The 19,980-nt window shown below is 39.9% G+C and overlaps 1 protein-coding gene across 1 annotated transcript; it reads left to right on the top strand.

Moving 5' to 3' along the window:
- The first annotated feature begins 4,159 nt into the window (after positions 1 to 4,159).
- Positions 4,160 to 18,703, top strand: LOC110704171 (serine/threonine-protein kinase WNK8-like). Its single transcript, XM_021881956.1, has 2 exons — positions 4,160 to 5,100; positions 16,007 to 18,703. Exons 1-2 carry the CDS (start codon positions 5,043 to 5,045, stop codon positions 17,122 to 17,124), a joined length of 1,176 nt encoding a protein of 391 aa, XP_021737648.1. The 5' UTR covers positions 4,160 to 5,042; the 3' UTR covers positions 17,125 to 18,703.
- Positions 18,704 to 19,980: the final 1,277 nt, after the last annotated feature.

The raw sequence follows: 19,980 nt of genomic DNA, 5'->3' as shown, positions 1-19,980 counted from the left end.
GTAAAATCTCGAGCCTAAGCACTCCTACCGCCCTCCCAGTCAGCCACTATGTGCGGGAGGAGAGGTTGTTGACCCGTGACCAGCTCAAAGGGGCTTTTGTTGGAAGAAGAACTCCTTTGAGCATTGAAGCAAAGTTGTGCTACGTCCAAAAGTCTCACCCAATCTTTCTGGTTAGCGCTCACAAAGTGACGCAAGTATTCTTCAAGAAGCCCATTGGATCTCTATGTCTGCCCATCAGATTGAGGGTGGTGGCTTGACGACATGTTGAGATCAGACCCCATCATTTGGAATAGCTCAGACTAGAATATGCTCGTGAATCTGGTATCCCTGTCTCTCACTATGCTCTTTCGCAATGCCCAGTACTTCACAATATGTTTAAAGAAGAGCGATGTCGTTTCTTCCGTTCCACAAGCCTTTTGCATGGGTACGAACGTTACATATTTGGAGAACCTGTCTATCACCACCATGATAGAAGAGAACCGGTCCACCTTTGGGAGGCCACTAATGAAGTCCATCGACACACTCTCCCAAGGTCGAGTGGGTACAGGGAGTGGTTCAAGGAGGCCCCCGAGCTTCTGTATGTCAACCTTGTCTTGCTGGCACACAAGGCAAGTTTTGGTGTAGCTCATCACGTCTTCCTTCATTCCTGGCCAGTAGTACCCCATCGCGAGTAGACTGAGGGTTCTCTGCCAACATGGGTGTCTCGCCCACAGCGTATCATGGCATTCCTTCAACAACATTTTCCTCAATCCTCCTGCTTTAGGGATGAAAAGCTTTGTACCTTTGGTGAAAATGAGGCCATCGTCTAACCAAAAGTGTCTAGTCTTCCCTTCTTTAACATCCTTGTTATGGTTTTTGTCATCGGATCATCTGAGAGATAAGCACGAACTTGATCTCTAACAGAAGTGGCAATGCTGCTTGCAGTCATTGGCGCTAACTTGTACATCGCAGCAAGATCGGCCTGCCTACTCAGGGCATCGACTACTCTATTGCTGGATCCCGTTCTATAGGTCAACTCCACGTCAAAGTCGGCTAAGTCCTCTTGCCACCGAGCTTGTTTTCCTGTCAGCTTAGGTTGGGTGAGAAAGTGACTCGCCGCGGTGTTGTCCGTGCGGACGGTGAACTTTGATCCCAACAAGTAGTGCCTCCATCCTCTTAGGCAGTGCACAATGGCTAGTAGTTCCTTTTCTTGTGCCGCATACCTCCTCTCAGCATTATTCAGCTTCCTGCTTTTGAAAACAATGGGATGCCCTTCTTGGAGGAGCACTCCTCCTAAAGCAAAATCTAAAGCATCCGTCTGGACCACAAATGGTTTGGTGATGTCTTGAAGGGCAAGGACCGGCTCCTTCACCACTGCTTCTTTCAACTTCTGGAAAGCTTCCTTCTGGGGCCCTAACCATTCCCAACGACTCTCTTTCCTCAATAGGTCGGTGAGGGGACTTGCGATCTCCGAGTATCCCTTAATAAATCTTCTATAATAGTACGCCAGTCCTAGAAAGGATCGCAACTCAGAGGGGTTCTTAGGATCCTGCCAATAGCGAACAACACATATCTTTTTTGGGTCCATCCTCAATCGACCCTTCCCCACAAAGTGTCCAAGAAATCCAACTTCTTCCTGCGCAAAGGCACACTTTTCTCGTTTCACAAACAGGTGATGTTCTCTCAACTTCTCGAAGACTAATCTTAGGTGCTCAAGGTGCTCTTCCAAAGTCTTGATGTAGACAACAATGTCATCGAGGTACACGACCACAAATTTGTTTAAGTATTATCGGATACTTGGTTCATCAGAGTACAGAATGTAGCAGGTGCATTCGTCAAGCCGAAGGGCATGACTAACCATTTGTATGCCCCGTATCTTGTCACACAAGCAGTTTTTGGTTCATCTCCTTCGGCAATGCGAACTTGGTGGTAGACAAACTTCAAGTCTAGCTTTGTAAAGTACACTGCATCCTCTAACTAATCGAACAAATCCGCCACCAAAGGGATAGGGTAGTGATTGCGCACCGTAACCTTATTCAATGCTCGGTAGTCAATGCACAATCGAAGACTTCCATCTTGTTTCTTCTGAAAAAGCATAAGGGCCCCATAAGGAGCCTTTGATGGGAGGATGAAGCCAGCCTCAAGCAAATCCTCCAATTGTCTCCGGAGTTCGGCCAATTCCGGGGGAGCCATGTGATAAGGGCTTCGTGCTGAGGGTTTCGCCCCTGGAACCAGCTCGATCTCATGGTCCACTATCCTTCTAGATGGGAGAAATTTTGGTAGATCTTTTGGGAGGAGATCTTGGAACTCTGTTAGTAGCTCGGTAACTGCAGGCGGAAGGTCTCCACTTGTTTCATCTTCCTTAGTGGAAAGTGTTGCTAGGAACGTGGGCTCGTTCCTCTTCAACCCCTTCTCCAATCGCATTGCTGAAAGGAGGGGCCCCTTCGGCCCTTTTCCAGGATCGCAGGTTCTGAGGAGACATGGTTGCTGCCTGGGCACAAGAATAGATCTAACGTGTGGCATCGGGACTGCCTTACTAGAGTGTAAGAAGTCTATGCCGAGCACCAAGCTGAAGTCGTCCATTGGCGCAACGGTAAAGTCCACCTGCCCGCTCCAATCTCCTAGCTTTATTGTTACTTTCTTGGCAACGTCGTGGATCGGTTTGGAAACTGAATTCAGCGCTTTAATACTGCCTCCTTCTGGTAGCAGCTTCAACCCCAGTCTTTTTGCCTCCTTCTCTGAAATGAAGTTGTGGGTAGCACCTGTATCCACCATGGCTCGAGTTTCCTTTTCGTTTACCAACACATTCACATACATCAACTCAGAGTTTTTGGGTTGGATCTCAGAGACTTCTCTTCCCATAGCACACATCATGCGAAAGGCCCCCAGTCTTGAATGTTCTCCTTCACTAGGTTCTATCTCATCGGCTTCTTCACCCTCGGGGTTTTCTAAGGACATTGAGGACAGTTTCTTTTGGAGATTGTCAATTTCTCCCTTGTTTCGACATTCAAACCACTTGTGCGGTCCTCGGCAAAGGATACACGTTAATGGCCTGGTTGCCGAAGATGAACTAGGGGTGCTTTCTCTACTAGAGAAGGAAGAAGCTCCACTCTTCCGAGAGTATTTTCCCCCACTCCTGTTGTATCTATTGTTCGAGTTGTTGGAGCTCACTTGCGAATCATGTCCCGAGTTCCTAGGAGGATTCAGTGTCGGCCCACTATTCCCTTTCTTCAAATTTTTCCCTTTCTCTGAGGAGTAGTCCATCAGCCTTTCAGCTGTGGCGATGGCTCCCAATAAAGTATTAATCTTCTGGTGCCAAATTTCTCTTTGGGCCTACTTTTTCAGACCACACACAAAGTTGAATATGCGATCTTCCTCGGGCATATTGTGGATCTCCAACATGCACGCTGAAAACTCTTTGGCATACTCCCGGATGGAACCCTTATGCTGCAAAGCAGCGAGCTTGGTGCGAGCAACAAACTCGGTATTCTCGGGATGAAATTAGGCCATCAGTTCTTTCTTTAGATCCTCCCAAGTATCTACCGACGTCCTCTTAGCTTGGATGTCGGCGTACTTGGTGCGCCACCAAAGCTTTGCATCATCCACCAAATACATAGTGGCGGTATCAACTTTTAACTCATTCTCCAACTAACAGACCCGAAAGTATTGCTCCATGTCGAAAATGAAGTTATCAACTTATTTTGATTCTCTCGTGCCATTAAAGGTCCGGGGCTTTGGAGGTTTTATCTTGGCACATCCACTTCCCCCGAGCCCTCTTTGGGCACGCATTAAAGTTGCACATTTATCTTGTGCTTCATCAGCAACGCCTTGCACAAAGTTAAGTTGCTCCGTTAGCCCATCCACGGTTGCTGCAAGCCTCTCCATTTCTTCGGCTTGTTTTATCACAATATCCTCGAGTTTGGGCAACCTTTCTTCAAGCATAGCCCAATGTTCGGACTTGCCTTCAAGCCAAGAAAGTCTTTCCTCGAATGTGTATTCATGCATCTCTCCTTCGTCTGCCATCTCTACGGCAAACTTGGCTCTGATACCAAACTGTCACGGTCCGAGTGCTTCACCACCGGATCGTACGGCGTGCTCTCGTCTATTGGCGACAAGGGCGCAAGCCTAAAGCAAAGGAGGTTCGTGAGCACAGCAATACAGACCTAAGGTGTCTCAAGAGGGCACGCGATGACAATGAGTGCGGAGTTGGGGCTTGTGACGGCCGATACTTCGAAGCGGGCACAAGCGGAACAGACGAAATGAGGACGTCTCTAGGGTCTCTTGGTTTGGTGGGGGATGTTTTAAAACAAGGAAAGCACAATATCTATAAAGGCTTAAACAACACACAAGTCTTAAAGCAATAGCAACAGGGTAGAGAGCTTTGATTGAATAACCATTTGCTCCCTAAAGAGCTTTATATTGCATTAGTAGAGAATTACAAGTGAACGTTGACATGACAGTAACACAATAATTCTCCCTAGAGCCTAGAAAGTAAAAAGAAAGACTAAAGAGACATTACATAAGGGAAAATACAAGGAAAATAAACTAGAATACATAGTAAAGAGGTTGGATTCTAACAACTTGCCTGTATGCATTTTACCTCTATGACAAATAACTCATCTTTTGAACTACCACCCATGAAAAAAATAATAATAATAAAAAAAATCTCTTAGTCATCACCACCTTCTTCCAAATTCCCGTAAAGCACTTTAGTTCTTGCAAAGTTGGATTTGGAATATAATCTTGCTAACGTCTTCCTTCCAAAATAAAAAATTGCCTTATTATGGTGAAAAATCCGGCTTGTGGACCCACTTTTTTAATTTCCCTCTTCCACGATTTCCCTATGTTCTACTTCCACTAATTTCTTTATCTTCAACATTAAATCACATTTAATTTCTTCAATCTCCCAACGCTTAATGAAAAAAAATCCTAAGTTTTTTCCTTCCTTGTCTACATCTTCATAACTAAGCTAGTTACGTCTCTTTCCTTGCAAAGTACTCCGTGTTTCCCACCTTTTTGAATAAAAGTGGAAGTAGAACGACAAGTCGCCATCTTTGAAGTTGATGGATCCAGATGGTGGGTGTGGTGATGATATTAAGGTGGACACCAAAGGAAAAATATGTAAGCAATTTTAGTATTATTGAAACTTTAAATGTGTGGATTGATGGTGTTTTTGCAATTTTGGTAATTAAGTTCATTGTTGAATTGCGCTTTACCCTAGAAAAATCAACCTTGATTATTATATAATTCTTTTATTAAAACTTAATTCCAGTTTATTATAGTTTAATTAACAATGAGAATGTACTATTTGAGTAGTTAATTGGGGAAAATAGTGTAATTGGGGTATGGTAGCATACAATTGGGGATTCTTTATTCCAGGATTTAGTGTTTAAATATTGTGCTATGCTTTGGAATTACGGTCTCGTTACTTTATTATTGTTGTGTTATGCACATGTGAATATCAAAATTTAACCTTGACTAAATAAACTTAACCGGTATTACAAATAGATGAATATGACTTGCCCTTCTCTTGTAAATTGAACAGATTGGTGATGATGTTGAATATATGGATATTAAGGTTAGGACATGTGGTGGGTTTGTTCGGGAAAAAAGAAATTGGGGGGAGGGGAAGGGTTTACAGATTTCGGTATATAAGGCTAGATGGGAATTGAATATTGGAAGTATGATTGTAAGATTGATGACTTTTGAATCCGCTTTCTTAGAGAATCATGTATTTGGGGATTTGTGAACTTAGATTTGCATGTTCCGAGGTTGAGGAATTTGGTTTATTTATGTATAAAAATAATAATAAGGGAAAGCTTTCGTCAACTAGTAAAAAGAAAATTGTAAATGATTATAAAGTGAAAATCTTTTTAGAGACAAAGAATAGGTATGGGTATGTAGAACTCTTTTCTACTAGTCATGAAAGGTTTAGAAAAGTTAGTGAAGAATCCTTATTGTACAACCAACACAAGTAGTCAAAACAATGTTAAAAAGGCCACAAAAGTAAGAACAAATTCTAGGCCTGATCTTAACACTTATTATTAAACACCAGGAAGAGACAAACAATAAGCAAGGTGGAAATAAGGTTGGAGAGAGTCCTAATGCAAAGAGTGTACAAGAAAAGGAGAATAGCTTGTTGATAGAGAGTGTGAAAGAAAAAAAGAAGCAAGATGGGGAGGAAGGGCCATCTTCAAAGGTTGTAAAGGTAAACAAGCAAGAAAAATAAAAGGAAAAGAGAAAGAGAAAGAGAGACAAATCAAAAAGAAAGCTTGTGTTAGAAACAGACATTGGATCTAGTTCATTAATTTTTGATTCTGTTGACACAGATATTAATAACATTGTTACTAACACTGGCAAAATCATACATATTAGGGGAGGTGATGAATGCTTATCTTAAGGATGCACACAGTGATGATAGGGATGAGTATCATGAGGATGGGGTTGAGAGAAATGTGGTGAAGAAGCCAATGCTTAACAATGAACTTGTAAGCTGAGTAATAAATGATATAAGAGAATGAGTTCAGTTTTTATTTTGAAGATTTGCACTGCCTTAATTTAAAGGATTTATATGAGCAAGATAAAATTCATGGTTTCATGCTATAATTTCAACAAGTCTATCCAATTGTTGAAATAATACAATAAATTCACCCCCTTTATTTGTTTGTTTGTTTCAAGGGGCAATATATTAACTATGCATAATAAAGTTTATGGCAAAGGAACAATCCAAAGCCAACTTACAAAAGGCTCCTTTAATACTCAGGGTTGCTGGTGGGTGGGTGGATTACCACCCCCGTTGTGCATAGTAGTCAGATTAGTAGTAGCAGTATTAAACCTACAGTTAGAGTTATTATAGACTGAAGTTGGAGCCAAGTGCGGCTGCAAAATATTAACAAAAGTACTTAAATAGTTCCTACTGAAGACGTTGCTAGAATTGTGAGGTGAATCCAACATATCTCTTCTTGCTGCTTAAATTCACCTTCATTATCAACATTATGGAAAAATTCTGATCAATACATCATTAATATTGCTTTGTAAGTTCTCTTGCTTCTCAATTTCGCTCCCTAGCTTAGAAATTTGTCTCTATATAAACACGCTCTCTGTAAATTTTTCTCTAAACTAAATCAAAATTAGTAAATTGCAAACATGGAGACATTTAATTTTGGAAGATACTATAATGGAAAAGATCACACTCAACCCTTTTTAATTGAGTGAGTGAATTGTTTGATTTTTTTTTTTTAAAGAAAGCTAACTCTCTGTTTTCACACCGAGTGCTCCATGAGATGGGCATGGGCCACGCTGTCCCGCGGACGGCAAGGATCCGGCACGAAAAAAGACACGACACGGCAATAGCACGCCAGCGGCACGACACGGCACGATGACCGAGGAGTGGGTCGTGGACCGTGTCATGAACACGATTTTGAAATTCGGCACGGGCATGACATGAACCCGCGGCGCGGCACAGTACTTTAGCCCGCCAGCACGACACATGGCACGACCAAGCACGACATGTGGCATGACAGGCACGGCCCGGCCCGTGCAAAACGACTACTCATTCGCTGCTTGATATAAATTAATAATAAAAATAACATAAATAATAAAGAACTAAAATAATAAAAAGAATAATAATAATATAATAATAAAATAACATACACATAAATTAATAAAATAATTTAAATACAGTATCCATTTTTAAAGTTGTTCAACAATATTATATTGATATTTTTTAAATAAAAAAAATGGGCGACACGGTGACCGGCTTGACATGGCATGGCAGGCTCGTGAGTCTTGTCGTGCTGTGGGCTCGGGTGTGCAAAATGGTGGCCCATCACGGCACGGCCCACCAAAATGCAAGCACGACACGACATGATACGAGCCACCACTAGGCAAGGCGACACACGGCATGCAGTGGCCCAGCACGTCACGATGCCTACCACTAAGCATAGTGCACACAGCTATACCGTGTAGACCAAGGTCATAGCTAATTAGCTATTGTTTATTTTCCTAGGTTCCAATAATTTACAGGCTCTTTCATCAGCTCTTTGGCTATTTGCTTGCGATAGAGAAAGAGTGAACTGACCCGAGCCAGGTAGTTCGGCTAAGACGGGATGAAATGTTGTACTGTCCTATCAAACCAGGCGCGAGGTCAATGATTTAGCTCAAGAAGGGAATAATCGCCTTTATTCCTTGAGCCTTTTACCTGCTTTTGCTTCATCTGCAGATTGAATTTTCAGTATCAAATCAATAAGTCAGCTTTGGCTTTCTGCTAGGTGCATTTTATTCACTTAACTTTTCTAACTTAGCTTATTAGCACTAGTAAGACATAGTTAATTTTGATATGTGTACACATGATTGAATCTGATTAGCCTAACACTTATTTATTGAAAAGATGGATAATAGAAAATTACGTGAAGCTTAACTCCAGGCCTGAACCTGGGCGTAGGCGAGGAGTGCAGTGGCTTAGGGCCATGGCAATTAGGGGCTTAATATTTGTAAAATCACCAACAGTTTAACATGATATAAAACCTTTTTTACGCTAATATTTGTAATACTCAACTTTGTGGATAAACGTTTGAAAGCTATAGGAGAATTCTTGTTTGGATATAAGATCTTGGGTTCGATTGTGTCATTTGGTTGAATTCTTGTTTGTTTTTTTTTTTTTTTTTTAAATGTATCTTTAAATGCTTATGGTAATGTAATAATTTGTACAAATACTCTTAATGAATTTAGTTATTTTACAAAAAAATATATAAATATATAAATTTTTTCTTAAAATATTAAACATTACCATTAGTCTAGGTAATGTTTAATATTTTAAAGGGCAATTCGTATTATTTGTGTGAAGCAATAACTCATAAAAAAAATAAAAAATAAAGAAGAAGAGTGTATGAAACAATTCGTATCTATATATATGTCAAAGTGACGACAAAATTAAAAATTATAAAGGGCCATTATGTCTTGTTGGCCCTAAGGCCCAAAAAATGTCAGGAACGTGTCTGCTTAATACTTACTACGTATTATAAAAGCTTATGTCCTACTATATAATTTTTTTTTTTTTTTGAAAAACTGTATAATATAGTGGTAGCTTAAATCTTATTTCATACGAAAACTTTTAAATAATTTGTTGTAAGTTTCTGATAATATGTTACCTCCGTTAATTATTATTGGAACCCAATGTGTATCACTTGTGAGTGTCCCACATTGGAGAAAGAGGAGAGGTGGTTCCACTTTATAAAGTAGAGGAGTAACTTCTACTATTGCCAATTGGTTTTAGTATGGAAGTTCCAAAGCCTTGTTTGTGGACCAAACTCTCCTCCTCCTTATTCGGGTTGCCCAGGCCCATTTCACATTGTTTCGAAATTTAACATGGTATCAGAGCCCAGGTTTGTTGGGCCGTTTATAACTGGGTATTTGTCAAGCCACTGGTTAAGGGGTCTCTATTGGATGTTCATTCCCAAAGAGGATTTATATTGTACCACAAGTGAGGGGGAGTGTTGGAACCCAACGTGTATCACTTGTGGGTGTCCCACATTGGAGAAAGATGAGAGGTGGTTCCACTTTATAAGGTAGAGGAGTAACTCCTACTATTGCCAATTGGTTTTAGTATGGAAGCTCCAAAGCCTTGTTTGTGGACCAAACTCTCCTCCTCCTTATTCGGGTTGCCTAGACCCAAGTCACATTGTTTCGAAATTTAACAATTATTATGTGCAACTTTAGGATATTATTTGTGAGATATTAAAATTTTCAAAATTGCACGTAATAATTAACAATGGTTATATATGAAAATAGTTGTGGGATTTATATTGGATTCGTAAAAATGTGCAATTTGATAATAAAAAAAATAAAAATATAAAAAAAATAATAATAATAAAAAAACAATTTTCATAATAACTTTTGTTATTTATAGTCAATTATACATGTTGACGACGACTACAATACACTTGGTCATTGGGTAGGGTAATAATAAAAGGGTTGTGGTAAGATTTAGGGCCTGTTCATTTCAGCTTCATTTCTATTCAGTATAGTATATTTCAGTTCAGCTCCAATACCTCTTCAGATAAGTTCAATTCAGCTTATTTTAGTAAAAGTGAACAGGCCCTTATAGGGTTTTTATTGGACAAGGCCTTTATTGGGTAAGAAGGATATAGGCTCAAAATGTTTGTTCAATTTTATAGATAAAGAAAATAGATAATGTAAAAAAAAAAAATAATAATAATAATAATAATAATAATAATAATAATAATAATAATAAATACATAAATATTTTTGTAGTTATATATACTTAATAATAACTTTGTCAATTGTTATTTTAATTGATAGTTTGTTAACCCGCCCATTATCAGCTTACTAATGACCCAACCCGCTATTGTCCCTAAAAAATGAGACCCTCTTTAACCCGACTTGCACCAACCCTACTCGGCCAGCCTAATAACCAGGTCTAATAAACACCATACAAATACAAAAAATTACTAAATCGTTGGATGGCCGAAAGAGTCATAAATAGATGAAAATGTCTTTACTTCTTTGTATTGCGAAATGGGGGTCGGTAGATAACTTTATTTGTTGTTAATTACTTTGTAGATTACAAATTATTTAGTTATGTTTGTGAACAAAAGTGAAGAAATAGAGGGAATTTGGGAGAAAATTAAGAGATTTTATTTCATAATGAAGTCTTAATTTACAGAGAAGGAAAACAAGTATATATTCATGTAATAACAGAAGAAGATACTGGAAGAAGTTTGTTATGATTATAACTGTTAGAGGACCAATTCAACCAAAAGTTTAAGCTGATGGTTGAGGCCCAAGAATATGTTTTATACTCTATCACTCCCCCTCACATGAAAGGCCCTTTGGGCTTGAAATGTGGATGCAACACAGGCCCACCCATACCTGGTGCGAATTAATTCCACTTTGAAGGAGGGGCGGATGAGATTCGAACCCGTGACCTTTGTGTCACGCTGACTCCGATACCATGTTAGATTTCGGGAAAACTCCTCAAATTGGAGTGTGTACCATTGATCACTTTATATAATGTTACCAGGCGATTCCTAATCACGTTAGGAATCTAATAAGATAATTATACAAAATATATACAAATATATCCGACAAATATTATCTAGAAAATAATATCTATCACACCCCCACAGTCGAAGCGGTAGGAGGACGAACGCAGAGACTGGATCTGAAGTCTAAAAATAGCTCCCTTGATAAGCCCTTAGTGAAGATGTCCGCAAACTGAAATCGTGAAGGCACATGTAGAACCCGAACTTCACCCAACGCTACCTTTTCCCGAACAAAGTGGATGTCCAATTCCACATGCTTGGTGCGTTGGTGATGAACCGGGTTACTAGAGAGATAGATTGCACTGACATTATCACAATAAACGATAGTAGCCTGTCGAAGGGGACAATGAAGCTCCAATAATAAATTACGAAGCCAATAAGCTTCAGAAACCACATTTGCAACGCCTCGATACTCCGCCTCTGCACTTGATTTAGACAAAGTAGGTTGACGCTTTGCTGACCAAGAAACGAGGTTGTCCCCAAGAAAACAACAATAACCCGATGTGGAACGACGGGTGTCTGGACAACCTCCCCAGTCAGCGTCAGTATAAGTAATCAAGCGAGTAGGAGCAGAAGGATATAAATGTAAACCATGATCAATAGTACCCTGAATACAACGCAGAATGCGTTTTAACGCATCAAAATGCTGCTCCCTGGGATCGTGCATGAATAAGCACACCTGTTGTACCGCATAAGCAATATCTGGACGAGTAAAAGTAAGATACTGAAGTGCACCTGCAAGACTGCGATACAGAGTAGGATCCCGGAATGGAGAACCCGAATTGGCACTAAGTTTAGACTTAGTGTCGACTGGAGTGGCGGCAGGTTTACAGGAACTCATACCTGCACGCTCTAAAATTTCCTGTGCATATTTCTGTTGAGACAATAACATATAAGAGGGTGTGCGTGTAACTGCAATCCCCATAAAGTAACTCAGTGGCCCTAAGTCTGACATAGGAAACTCTGTCTGTAAGCTAGAAATAATTTCCATGCGCAACCTGTCAGAAGAAGTGACTAGAATAATATCATCAACATAAAGCAGTAAATATGCCAAATCGTTCCCTTGCCTAAAAGTGAAAAGAGAAGTGTCACTCTTAGCAATGACGAACCCCAACTTGATCAAATAATTCGCAAAACGTTGATACCAAGCCCTTGGAGCTTGTTTCAAACCATACAGAGCCTTGCGAAGACGACAAACATAGTCGGGTTTACTCCGATCATAGAAGCCCGGAGGTTGATGCATATAAACTGTTTCCTGTAAGTCACCATGTAGAAAAGCATTTTTAACATCTAACTGATGTATGGACCACTTTTAGCCATAGCTAAACTGAGTACTGTGCGAATAGTAGCCGGTTTTACGACCGGACTAAATGTCTCATCACAATCAACTCCAATTTCCTGCGACCTGCCATCACACACAAGACGAGCTTTATGCCTTTCAAGGTCACCATTAGCCTTGTATTTATGCTTAAAAAGCCACATACAATTAACAACATTCACCCCCATAGGTTTAGGCACCAAATCCCAAGTTCCCGTTTTAATTAAAGCACTATATTCATCTAGCATCGCGGCATTCCAATTATGGTCTTGGAGAGCTTGTTTGTGATGTTTTGGTAAAGGGGATTTATGCTCAATGGTCAAGTGAGCATATTTGGGTTTTGGTTTAATAATGCCATGACGGGATCTCGTCTGCATTTGAGGGGAAAAGAGAATGTTGGGTCGAGAAAGAATGGCAGATTGGCGGGCTAGGGGTGTAAAATGGGGTGGACTGTGAGCTGAAAGTTGGGAAATGGGTCGTATAAGAGGCGAGCCCATTTGCGGAGAGCTGGGTGATCCAGCGCCCAAAGGAGGGGACGTTGGACCTGGGCTTGCTCGGTCTGCCTGGGCCGCTGGGTTTCCAGCGCCCAATGGGGTGGGAGACCCAGCGCCTGTTGGCTGGGCTGCTGGTCCAGGTCCGACACCCAGTGGTTGGGCCGCTGGGCTTCCAGCGTCCAATGGGTTGGGATGTTGGACTTGGGCTTGATTATGGGAAGTGGGCTGCTACAATAACACATGGGTTAGCAAAGGTGATCTGTCATCAATGCCCAAAAAATCATAATCTTTTAAAGTGAACTTGTCAATGTCTTTAAAAGGGAAAAAAGACTCATTGAAGGTTACGTGTCGAGAAATAATAATTTTGCGGGTTGCAAGGTCTAGACATTTGTAACCTCGATGATTAGAGGGGTACCCTAAGAAGACACAAGGAGTGGACCTAGGAGCAAGTTTATGAGGAGCAATAGCCGAAAGATTAGGAAAACATAGACATCCAAAAATCCGTAGATGATCATATGAAGGGTTTTACGAAACAAAGCTTGAGCCGGGGTCATGTGCTTAAGAGATTTGGTTGGCAAAATATTAAGGAGATAAGTGGCCGTCTCTAGAGCATGGGACCAATATGAAGGTGGCAAAGAAGCATGGAATAATAGAGTTCGGTTGATATTATTGATGGTTCTAATCATTCGTTCGGCTTTTCCATTTTGAGATGAATTGTGAGGACAAGAAAATCTAAAAACCAATCCATTGTCAAGGCAGAACTTTTTGAAGGGGTCATTGTCAAATTCGCGACCATGGTCATTTTGAAAGCATTTAACAGGACGTTCAAATTGTGTTTGCACATATTGCCGAAAATGTAAGAATGATTGGAAAGCTTGAGATTTATAAGCAAGAGGGATAGCCCAAACATAATGTGTAAAATCATCAAGTAGAACCAAATAATATTTATGACCATTAATACTCCGAATAGGAGAGGTCCACAAATCAGCATGAATAATATCAAAAGCAGAAACAGTATTATTATTTGAATCATGAAACGGAAGTCTAACATGTTTTCCTATTTGACAAGAACTGCAAAGAGAGGGGTTGTGCTCCTTATTAAAAGAAATAAAATTATTGCTCCTAAGAAACTGTAAAGATGAAGGCCCGGGATGTCCTAGACGATCATGCCACGGGTTGACTGCAGTGAGAGAAGTGGCTAGACATGTGCTTGGAATATGGGTTGTGACTGGATAAAGCTCCCCGGCACTATTGCATCTCGTTATTACCCTCCCCGTACGAAGATCCTTCACAGAAAAACCATTAGGGTCAAATTCAATAGACACCGAATTATCAGAAGTAAATTTTCGCACAGAAATTAAATTTTTGATATTTTGAGGTGCAAGTAAAACATCATTAAGCCTAAGGTTATTATTCGGAAGGGATGTATGACCATAACCAGTAATTGGAATGCGATGCCCATTGCCGACTAAAATATGATTATTAGTGCTTAAATTAAAAAGGGGAAGAAGAGTACCGGGATTGTTTGTCATATGAGACGTTGCACCCGAATCCATGTACCATCCATTCTCCGGAGTTGATAAACTCATTGATGAATACGCATTGCCTAGCTCGGTTGGAGTCATCGGTGGGCCATAAGTGGACGGCCCCATAGAGTAGGCCTGCTGAGGTGGCCTATTTAGAATCGGCCTAGGTTGATATTGAGGTGCTGTGGGGAACGGTGCAGGAGGAGCAGCCCATGTTTGCTGTTGTGGCCAGGCCTGTTGCTGATTGGGCCATTGCTGCTGTTGGGCCCAATTAGGCTGCCCAATAGGACTGGGCTGAGGTTGCCAATGTTGCAATTGTTGTTGATTGTTCTGCTGCTGTTGCGAGTTGGCTGGAGCACCACGACCACCAGCTTTACCTCGGCCTTTCCCACAGCCTTTACTGCCACCGCCGCGTCCCTTCCCGGAGACACCACTCCACCGCCCCTGGCGGCGGTTGTTTGCTGCGGCTGCTGCTGTGTGGAGTCGGTCTGCTGTCCCAATTGGTGCTGGGCAACAAATGAGGTTTGTGGTGGTGAGGAATCGTAATTCCGGCGGGTTTCTTCCAATAAGAGCCGAGAACGAGCTGTGTTGAACGATGGCAGGGGTTCGGATTGTGCAATCATGGTGGCCACCGTGTCAAAATTAGTTTTGTTCAAACCCGCGACCAAGCGAAGAACCAATTTCTGATCGGAAACGGGTTGGTCGACGTTGGCTAATTGATCAGCAATGCTTTTCAATTGTTGACAGAACGAGGTAACATTGGCAAAATTATCAAGATGAAGAGTATTAAATTGATTCTCGAGGTATACAGCCCTTGTACTCTTGTTATCTTGAAAAATATCCTTGATGCGATCCCAAATTTGCTGAGCCGTGGCTTTCCTAGACAACACAGTGTTGAGAAGATCAACAGAAATCGTTCCATAAATCCAGTGCTTTACAATAGCATCCAATCGAGTCCAAAACGCATCGGAGATGTCAGTGGGTTTCGGAGTCTTGGGATCGATATGATCAAGAACGTTATATGCACAAGCATGGTTCTCAAACAATTCAACCCATGTGAAATAGTGGACGTTCGCGTAGTCAAGGGTAATCGGGGTTGCTGTCTTGATATTATTGACCGCGAGGGCCGGGTGAAATTCATTCACTGGTGGTTTTGGCGGTGGAGGAGGTGGTGAGTCGCCATCTTTTGACATAGTTGCAAGCTAGGTGAAAAGATCAGTGAAGAAAGGTTGGGCGGCAGTAAGTGAAGCAGAAGCAAGAAAAAAATAAAACTAGGATCGTAACCTAAAGCTGTGATACCATGTTAGAGGACCAATTCAACCAAAAGTTTAAGCTGATGGTTGAGGCCCAAGAATATGGTCCTCTAACAATAACTAACTTTGCCACATCAGCAGCATGAGTTAACAATTTGTTTTAAACAAATCTTTGTAATAATCAAGATATGACAACTTCTGTTTCTTGATCTTGATAACCGACTTAACTAACTAAAGTAACAAATCAACCATCACAGCCATATATATTTCCATTCCAAGTATTCTGTTTTTGTCCTACATGATTATTAAATCATTAGAAAACAACCTTACTCATTTCTTCAATCTCAAATCTTCTGTTTTGTTAACAAATCAGTAATGGCTGGTTCGAGTTTATCACAAAGACGCGAATACAGAGCTATGGAGGAGTGTCCGAGAAAGCGATACGTAAGGTACAACAAATCCATAGGACAAGGTACAACAAAAAAAGTTTATATGGGGTTTGATAAAGTCGATGGGATAGAAATTGCTTGGTCTAAGACGCAATTGACAAATTCATCAAATCAAATATACAAGAATTTGCTTGCTGAAGCTTCTCTGTTAGAGTCATTAGACCATGAAAATGTAATCAAATGCTACCATTCTTGGTACGATGATTCCACTAAAATCTTTCACATGATTACCGAGCTTTGTACTTCCGGAGATTTGAGAAAGTACACCAACAAACACAATCTTGTAGGTAACACCGCGATCAAGAATTGGTCTAGACAGATTCTAAGTGCGTTGAACTATTTTCATGATCGTAGTATACCGATAGTTCATCGAGATGTGAAGATTGAAAACATCTTCATTGATGGAAATTTGGGCACGGTTAAGCTAGGAGATTATGGTTTCGCACGTAAAATTAAACCTGGAAGAAGTCTAACTAGGTGTGTTGGTACGCCAGAAACTATGGCACCGGAAATTCTAGAAGCAGAATATAATGAAAAGGCTGATATATTTTCGTTTGGGATGACTTTAGTGCAGATAGTGACTAAGGAAAAGATGTACAGCGAATGCAACAACGACAAAGAACTAGTTTTCGGAATGATTAGGAGGGGTGAAATGCCTGCCGCGCTAAACAATGCGGTAGATTCTGAGATAAGGCAATTCATTGATAAGTGTCTGCGTCCTAAATCAGAGAGACCTGCTGCAATTGACCTTCTGAATGACCCTTTTCTTGTAAACGATGTTCCTGAAATATCGACAGCAGGTATTAGTGCTGCTAGTATTCAGACTCTGAGAGAGTCTGTGCGTCATCAGGTGGCTAGATTACTGCGTAAAGAACCTGACAAGGAAGAGTTTGACAGCACGACAGACAATTTTCCGGCTTCTAGACCATCTTTAGAACGACAAAGAGAAATGGAGCGTGAGGGTGAGACCTTTGGGTCACAAAAGGGAACATCTGAGACTGGTTCGCCGTCTAGGACACACGAGACATCGACTGATACCTAGTTGATTCTTAAATGGTTTTGGGAATATTGGGATGCTGTCATCATCAGTTTGCTGCAACAGATGGAAGTATAAGGTCAATACACAATTCTTTGGTATTACAAGACTTTTCGACAATATTCATGTATGTTTTAGAGTGATAATTTTGAGTATAATTCTAGGGGTTTTATATACTTTGAGTCTCAATCAGTATAATTGCTTGAAATTAGGCATGTTACTTGTTATTTGTTACTCCTAGTGTTGGCACTTGGCAGGGAGGAAGATGTACTCGTATTATTTTTGATCTTATTTTGTCTTGGCTTCTGTAACCGATAAATTGGCTTACTTCTCAGTTCATACTAAATTATTCTGGATTTTCTCATATTTTTTTATTGAATTTTCATTACTTAGTTGGAAAATGAAAGTTCTGTATTTCGTCCTCTGTAGTATGTACAGAAAATATAATGAAGGCTTGCTTATGCAACAATTTGCATTTAGCCGTATCACAAGCATGCGAAGACATGTTTTGGGTATACAGTTTAACAAATATTTAGAACTAGTGTTTCAGAGTCAAATATATGGATTAAATTGATACTAGTGGCAAAAATTTATTTGCATAATGTTTAACTTAATGAGTGTCCAATTCGATTTTCACAAGATGTTAATCAATTGTGCACAATTAAGATTTACCTAGAGGTTCTTTACAAAAAAAAAAAATTTACCTAGAGGTGATGGTAAATATGTTATAATTATTTTTAAACAACACATCATGAAATTTAACTACTCCGAGTATGTACTAGCTAGATATAACCCAAACCACTTATTACTTTCAACTATACCAATGAACATTGCAAGTACCATACCATAACTAGGGGGATTAAGTTTATACAATAACCATTTTTATACGCCAAATAACGTGACATGAGGATATTGTATATTTCTTATGGGCTAGATGGTTCTAATTGGGTTGAATTTGGTTAACGAGACATTTAGATACAGTCAGTTAGGGTCTAATATAGAGTAACATTGAAAACCGTAAAATTTAGTTATATTACTGTCCAAGAGTAATGCAGAAACTTACTGATTAAAATCGATTTACCCAATCTATCTAACTTTGGGTAAACCATGAATATTATACGAGCTATCGAGTGATGAAGAGCAAGATGATGAGTCAGGACCTCGTCGATTATTATCTGTTTGGTTTCCTGTACTATCCAATTGATTTTGCTGCAACGTATGAATTCTGAGATCGATCAACTTCATTCATTAGTATGTTTGACAATATTCTTTAGTGTGTATAAGTACGGTTGCTAGATTTTGGGCTATGGATTCCTAGTTTACAGAAGGGAGGGGGAGTTATTCTTTAGGTTTTTTTTGGTTGAAGGGGAGTTATTCTTTAGTTAATTTGTTTGATTAACTGTAAAAAACATTGATGTTGATAAGATTGTAGATTCTTGAAGATTTTATCATCCAGTAGCGTTTATTGAGATAATCAACCTACGTGCAGTTGAGCATTGTGATTTAAGCCCAGTACTCATCCTACTTAACCATGCTACAAAGAGAGCCATTCACAGGTTATAAAGACTAGACATCACAAGGGAATATCGTTTGATACTCCAAAAACAACCAGAATTTAAAATAGTCTATGGCTCCCACATGGAATATCAAGAGCAATACTATTGCACTTCAGAGAGCTTAAGAGTAACACAGCAGATCAACAGTTTGATACCCAATGTCCCAATCCCATCCATATTCAAACCTAATGCACTCAATTAAATTGGAATTAAGAAGCTTCCATCAATCAGTCTCAAGCCTAAGCACATGGAAAAATTCTCATTCTATTAAGTGAAAAAGAAAAATTACAAACTGGAATGTCTGGAACAGCAGTTTGATCAATGTTTGGGTTTTTCCAATAATGATATGAGGATAAATTAATGAAAAATCAGGGAAGTACCACAACACCGCCCTACCCTAGAAATATACATGCTCTCAAGATATCACGTATACCTTTATCTACCAATAGCAGAAACAAGTACAGCTACGACTCCAACTGCACGGGCAATCTCAAGATATTATCGACCAAAAGGTACTAAGAAAACCCCTGAACTTCGATATTAGCACTATTTACAGTAATATCATTTTTCTTTATAATTTAAGCCATTTAATTCCTCTCTTGATAAGTTAAAGGGAAAACAAAAGGAGGGCTATAAGCCAAACCAGATAAATAGACCACCAAATATATTATATAAATAGAGCACCCAAAATATTATGTACAAAAACAAAGAAGCTCAAAACGGAATCACTGAACCCAGATGAACATCAATCTGATACTCGAACCCTTTAATCATCTTATTTACGAGTACACATTCAAAACAGAGAAATTGTGTGACTTGCACCGAAAATTCAGCACATATATCATCAACAAAAAAACACCTAATCACATGCAACACAAAGGCAATAAGATATGCTCTAAGAGATTGTTAATTACCTATTGCATCAAAGTAGTCCCTCTCATCATATCCATGTGGTCAAATACATCTCAACTGAAGCATGAGCCTATCTCATTGATACCTCATGACATGGCACAAGAAATCAGGGTTTCAATAATATTTTCTATTTCGAACCTCTACCTTGAAGCTTCTTCCTTGCCTCTTCACTGCAAAAAAAATTATTGATCTTCCCCTGCAAAAACAAAAGACTTAACATAAGCCTTGGAAAACAGAACAGTATTTTTGGCTTAATAGTTCTGATATTTTAAACCATGCTTAACCCAAACTATTTTCTGGGGCTGAGAGGAAATAGACACTGACCTGCAAGTCTGTAACTCTTCTAAACACATAGCTTTTGGTGGTGGGCGTAGAAATTTTTGTAATGGGTCAG

The sequence above is a fragment of the Chenopodium quinoa genome, unplaced genomic scaffold (genome assembly GCF_001683475.1).
Source record: "Chenopodium quinoa cultivar QQ74 unplaced genomic scaffold, ASM168347v1, whole genome shotgun sequence".
In the NCBI taxonomy this organism is placed as follows: Eukaryota; Viridiplantae; Streptophyta; class Magnoliopsida; order Caryophyllales; family Amaranthaceae; genus Chenopodium; species Chenopodium quinoa.
Note: the sequence above shows the minus strand (reverse complement) of the source record. Positions and strands in the feature narration are given on the sequence as shown.